We start from the raw sequence: 6,000 nt of genomic DNA, 5'->3' as shown, positions 1-6,000 counted from the left end.
GGCGCCCCCCAGCTCAGCGGCGCCGCGAGGGACGCGGCGCGCCCGCCCCGGGCCCGCCGGCCATGGAGCCGCCGCCGGCCGCCGCTCGCCAGGTACCGGCCGGACACCGGGGACGGGCGAGGCGTGGGACTCTGCGCGGCTCAGCGAGCCCGCCAGCACCCGTCGGACTTTTCTCTGCGCTCCGCGGCCCGTGGGGCGGGGATGGGTGTGAGCGGCACCGCGGCCGGTTGCGGCGGCTCAGGGCGACCGGCCGCTGGAACGTGCCCGCTCCGCGGTCGAGCGGGCGGCAGCGACGGCCTCTTGATCGCTGTTGAGTTGCCCCCGAATTCGTAGGAGTCATAGGCACCACGCAGGGGGGAAAATGCGGTCTCGGGGGCCGCACCCTTGCGAGGCAGGGGCAGGGCGTCTGCTCGGCACGGCTGAAATTCGGTGTCGCGTGAGGAGCGGAGCGTGAGCGCCCCGTCTCCAGCCGTGCCCCATCATCTCCTGCTGTGCCCGCTGCTGTCGCTGCCATAGCGGGTGGCTTTGGCTGTCCCGTGGCTCGCAGGGGGTCCCAGGGAGGACCTTGCGAGAGGCAGACGCCTCCCGTTCACCTCTCCCGCAGCCTCCTGCGTTGCACAGGTCTCTGGTCGGGCTCCCGGCTGCCATCCCACCCTGTCTGCGGGCCAGGGGCACCCTCGGGAGCGCTGCTCTTCACAGGGGAGCCTGTGTGACCTGTGTCACAACTTTTTGCTGCCCTTTCTTTTTGCCCATTTAAATGTGCCCCTTCCAACGGGGGAAAGGGACCAGGGCTTAGCAATGCACATTGTGTTCATTTCTTGTCACAACTGAAAAGAGGGAATCGAACTGTTCTATTCAGTGCAATTTCACCTGTACTGTGCTGTTAGCAGAGAGCATTAAAATTTCGTTAGAGAATGATAGTGATGCTCCTGCTGCTGAAATCAGTTGTGACATAAAAAAGTAGCAAAAATCTAGATAAGAAACAACTGAGGGAGAATGTTACTTATGAAACTGTGTGATATGAGGAAGATAGAAAACAGTGATTAGTTTGTCTGTGATGACGTGGGGACACCAAGTGAAAATACTGAATGGTAGATTCACAACAAATTGAAATACGTGTCTCTTCCTATGATGCGTAATTAAAACATGGCATTCTACACGATATTGTAGACGCTAAAACTTATGCTTGGTTTCAAAAAAGGGAAAAATCAAGAAGCAGTCCATTAAGTGTGATGCACCAAGAAAACAACCAGTTTGGGAAGTCCAAAATACGCAAACTGAGGGAAGATGGGACAGGAAAGTTATTTGCTAACTAGCAGCTCCTATATTCTTCCAATGCCTCAATTCCTATGCCTGTTCCCTAGGCACCTTCCATGGTCATCACTCCGAAATGGGATACCATGCTATACTGGCCTTTGATCTGAGGCAGTATTACCCTTCCTATGTTAGTGCTGCTTAAGGATTAAAGTTTCCACTTAAATATGTAGCCCTACTAGAGGCAGGCAATCTTATGCTAGTCAGTTGATGCATCTATCTACAGATGACTTAGATTTTTCAGTAATTCTTTTTTTCCCCAGGAATATTAGTGACAAGCATCTGAGTTTGTACTACCTGCTATGTATGTTAAATAGGCTTCTGCATCCATTAATAGTGGTTTTACCTTCATATTTAGTACACAGAACACAGGCAGGCATTTTCTTCATTAAATGGATGTTCCTCTTTTGAATTTCACAACTTCAGTTAAAATACGGTCTTTCTCATGAATAATTCTAAAATGTTCTCTGACAGCACAGTGGTGGTCTAAGGAGAGGGTTACTGCATGTTTATTAAAAATTCTTTTATGAAGATAAAAACTTTAATTTTTGAAGCTACTGGCTACATATTGTACTTAGAACTTTGGTTCTTTCCCTCAGAAACTTTCTGGGACTAGCTGATCTTACAGTGTCATTAACTATTCATAATTAACTAAACCATTGAATGGTACAGAAATATTTAAAATACTGGATAAGAACTTGGATTAAAGTTAAGATGTTGGATTAGATGTTAAGATGTTGACATGCTTCACTAGTAAGTCTTGAAATCAATTTCATTTCCCTGATTCAGGAACTATTTTTACTGACCAATTGTACTAGCCAAAATATTTTCAAAAATACTTGAATCACATTTCTAACTTTGAAATGTGACTAGGAATGTCTTTGTCTAGCACCCTACCTCTGAGTTTATATACATTTTTTCCTTCCACTTATTATTTTTCCGAGAATTATGGAAGATTATGAGTCAGATTTATACAGGAATTAGATGCTTAATACCCCTTTGATTTCTCACTAAAAATGGGATTTATTTATCAAAATACCTCTACAAATCTGAGTTAATGACAATTTTTAAAAAAATCTTTAATAGACTGCAAAATCCTTGTTCTCACCTATTTTTCTCATGTATAATGTTTTTCTTGTCTTCATGAAATAGGTAGAAGCAGATGACCAAATAGCCCTCCTTAGTAAGCCCAGGAATAAAGGAGGAAACAGTGATCTGGCATCAGCTGGATTTAACATTATTAATTCAATCATAGGATCAGGCATTATAGGTAAGTCTACTTTTCTTCTCTATTCTGTATTCAGCCTTGTTTATTCACGTGTGACTATCCAGCTTGGAGAATAACACTGACTCCTGACTTTTGGGTGCTGTTTTTAAAGATTTTTCTCTGTATTTATTTGCTTACTGTGCGAAAATGCAGAGGTGTCAGTTGAGACCACACCTCAGTGATAAATACCCCAGTGTCTCTTGGCCATAATGATCAGAGAGGTTGGGCAGGTGCTGACTGAATTTCATAGTTAAGCAGCAGCACTTTGTCCAGTGAAAATTATCTTTTTGAGGTTATCTTTTTAAGCATGCTGGTCCAATTTGGGAGATTACTAGCATTACTAGGTTTTTTTTTTTAAATCTGAATTTTTTTTTATTTTTATTCTCATAAATAAATATTTGGAAAGAATCTTCTAGAATCTCTCCTTTTCTGCTTTGCAGGATTGCCATATTCGATGAAGGAAGCTGGTTTTCCTCTAGGAGTACTGCTTTTGTTTGTGGTTGCCTATATCACAGGTACTCTTAAAGCAGTTCCTGTTGTAAAGATAAAATTAGTCCTGCAACATTTTAGCTGATCCTGAGCTTAATGATACCTTAAACAAGTATATTTATGACAATAAAAATGACTAATTTTTTCCTTACCTCACTAATCCCTTGAGCCGATTAGTAAAAGTAGAGAATTACACTACAGCATATGAAGCTGCTTTTTGACTGCATTTATTTTTATAAAGCCTTAGTTTCCTAGTGGAGGTAACATTTGCAAGAATTTCTTATTTGTGCCCTCATAATCACCTGTTTGAGTTCACTGTTTTTATCCTAATTAAGAGACCGAATCTTGAGTAGGTTGTATATGACTTCTAAAAAATATACTGCAGAAAGAAAAGCTTTGATTGTACTATGATTTTGAGTATTTTTCGTCCAAGATGAGCCTATAGCTCTTGGGTTTGGTGGGTTGAAAGACTTAGTGAGATTTCTCATCCCTGCTCGTCCTAGTGCCACTGCTTTTCTTACAGACATTTTTTTTTTTTGAGGAGTGAGAAGGTGAAAAGTAATCAACCACAAGTTGGTTTATATTGTCTTTAACAGTAATTTTATATTTTAACAGATTATTCCATTATATTACTGATCAAAGGAGGAAATCTGTCCAGTACTAAAAGCTATCAAGAGCTGGTCAAAAAAACGTATGGTCTTGTGGGTTATCTAATCCTTTCAACTCTCCAGTTTTTATATCCATTTATTGGTAAGATCATATAAAATAGAAATGTTTCCATTTTATAGGTAACAAGCTTTTTCACATTACTTCATTGTTTCACTGGTTAAATATTAAGAAGTATATAAAGAGGGTACTGTAAATGCTTCTTTGTTATTTAAAAAAATATTTAAATTTACATTGTGGGTTCTGAAGAATGACTGAGGAGTAGTTCAATGAATTGGAGGATCAGAGTAATAGAAATGAACTGAAATGTAATAGCAGAGAAATCCGTGATAGCACATACAAAGTTTAATGACAAAAGTAGCTAGAAAAAATATCAAAGGATATTCTGTTCTAGAATGAGTAGTAGAGCACGAAGTTCATGTGTCGGAAAGAAAAGGAAGGCACGAATTTAGGGGTATACTGAATTAGTATTTTTTCAGAGGTGCACTCTTATTGTAATCAGGGAAGACACTGTTTAGATCTTGCTTAAATATTATGCGCTGTCATTGCTTTTCAAAAGCATTAGTTCAGCCTCATACCCAACGAGCTACTAAGAAATTGGGCAGTCAAGACCCCTTTGAAGAAGAAATAGTAAAAGAACAAACAGGTGTAATCTGGACAGGACTTTATTAGACCAGAAGTTTGAAATAAAGTTATATTCAGAATCTGTCCCCTGCTGTAGCAACAAAATTAAATCAAATTTTAAATAATCTTGATATTTTCACACATGGGGCTGCAAGAGGTGGTGACTTCAGATATCAAGAGTCTGGACTTGGTGATCAGAGTCACAAATCAAAATTCCTATTTTGGGTCTGGCTACAGGTAGCTGCGATTTTTAAGGGCATCAAGTTAACTGCAGGCAACAATGTTACACATATAATTATACTCCTTTGTAAATCAACTACTCCATAGAAAATACAAAAAAGAATTGTGAAGGTCACAATTCTTACCATAGAACTATGGTTATGCTCTTGTATGTGTTTGAATTAATTTATATAAGTAGCGTTAATGACTTACAGTTTCACAACACTGAATATTTATGTGTTAGTTAAGGTCAGTACCTAAATGTAAGCTGTCTAAATGTCAAAGATAGCAAGAGTGTATAAATATATTTTATGTGTATGCATACACGTGTACAAATTTACACACTTTTAGTGTAGCATTAAATAAGAATGAAATATGAATGTTAAGACCACAGCACTTATTAATGAAAGGGAGGAATCGAAGTCCATATCTGATATCCTAATCTATTTTCTCCTGCTTTCTTCTGGTTTAAAGATTTTGCTAGCTTTTTGCATGAGTTAGAAAGTCCTTTAATTTAATTGCAGGACTGATTGTTAGACTAACACAGGAGCTTTACTAAATAGAAACAAGCATTTGAAAATAAACTGACAAAGAATTGCGATTTGAAACAAACCTTTTCAGAAAGCCTTCTTTATCTTCTGAAGTGAGTTCATATGGCCACTCAGCACAATGGCCTTGCTTATCAGGCTGCATTATTGCTTAGGTTGTACCTGTTTAAAAAAAAAAAAAATCAAATATTTTGGATATGACTTGTACTAACAAAAAAATTATTTTCTTTAAGCCATGATCAGTTACAACATAATAACAGGAGACACTTTAACTAAAGTTTTTCAGCGAATTCCTGGAGGTAAGATGCATTTAAAAAATTCAGAATGGGGATTATGTATTGGATAGAAATGTAGCATAAATATTTTGGAATTGCCTGTAACTTTGCTTCTAAATTACTCTTAGAAACTTGAAGCATATATCTATGAGTGGGGTTTATTGAGTTTGTTTTTTTTTTTAATAAGCCTTTCCCAAATAAAAACTATGAATCCTAGTCCTTGGCTATCAGTGGACTCAGTGTCAGTGAACAGACTACATGCTTCTGTGAAATACTCAGCAAATCGAAGTGAGTCTTCCACAGCTGTGTATTTACAAGATTGGGTTTTGTAATGTTTTTAGATATTTCCCATAATAATAATAATAATTTAAATAGTGAAACTGTACTTCATCTAGTGAATAATTCTGGATGAGTTGCAAATAATATAATGAATGTAATGCTTTTTAACTCATGCCCTTGTTTCCTTTCCTGTGCTCTAAGTTTTCACAGCAGCATCAGTGGAGCAATTTGCATACGTGTTTGGTATCTACTTTAGCACAAAACCAGCTAAGTTAAAACATTCTTCACTGGGAAATTAAACTGAGAGAGAATATGTTCT

At 38.9% G+C, this 6,000-nt stretch overlaps 1 protein-coding gene across 1 annotated transcript in view; it reads left to right on the top strand.

Annotated features, from left to right (window-relative positions):
* Window positions 1-43: 43 nt before the first annotated feature.
* Window positions 44-6,000, top strand: part of SLC38A11 (solute carrier family 38 member 11) — a 28,700-nt gene continuing 22,743 nt past the window's right edge. The window contains exons 1-5 of the mRNA XM_042041138.1: window positions 44-92; window positions 2,467-2,584; window positions 3,022-3,096; window positions 3,686-3,820; window positions 5,361-5,426. Coding sequence (XP_041897072.1) covers window positions 63-92; window positions 2,467-2,584; window positions 3,022-3,096; window positions 3,686-3,820; window positions 5,361-5,426 — 424 coding nt within the window. The 5' untranslated portion in view covers window positions 44-62. The remainder of the gene's footprint in view (window positions 93-2,466; window positions 2,585-3,021; window positions 3,097-3,685; window positions 3,821-5,360; window positions 5,427-6,000) is intronic.

This window comes from Corvus kubaryi, unplaced genomic scaffold (assembly GCF_017639235.1).
Source record: "Corvus kubaryi isolate FWS band 111438036 unplaced genomic scaffold, C.kubaryi_AGA036_p1.0 37396, whole genome shotgun sequence".
NCBI lineage: Eukaryota > Metazoa > Chordata > Aves > Passeriformes > Corvidae > Corvus > Corvus kubaryi.
The sequence above is the reverse complement of the archived record's forward strand: the minus strand, read 5'-3'. Positions and strand labels throughout refer to the sequence as shown.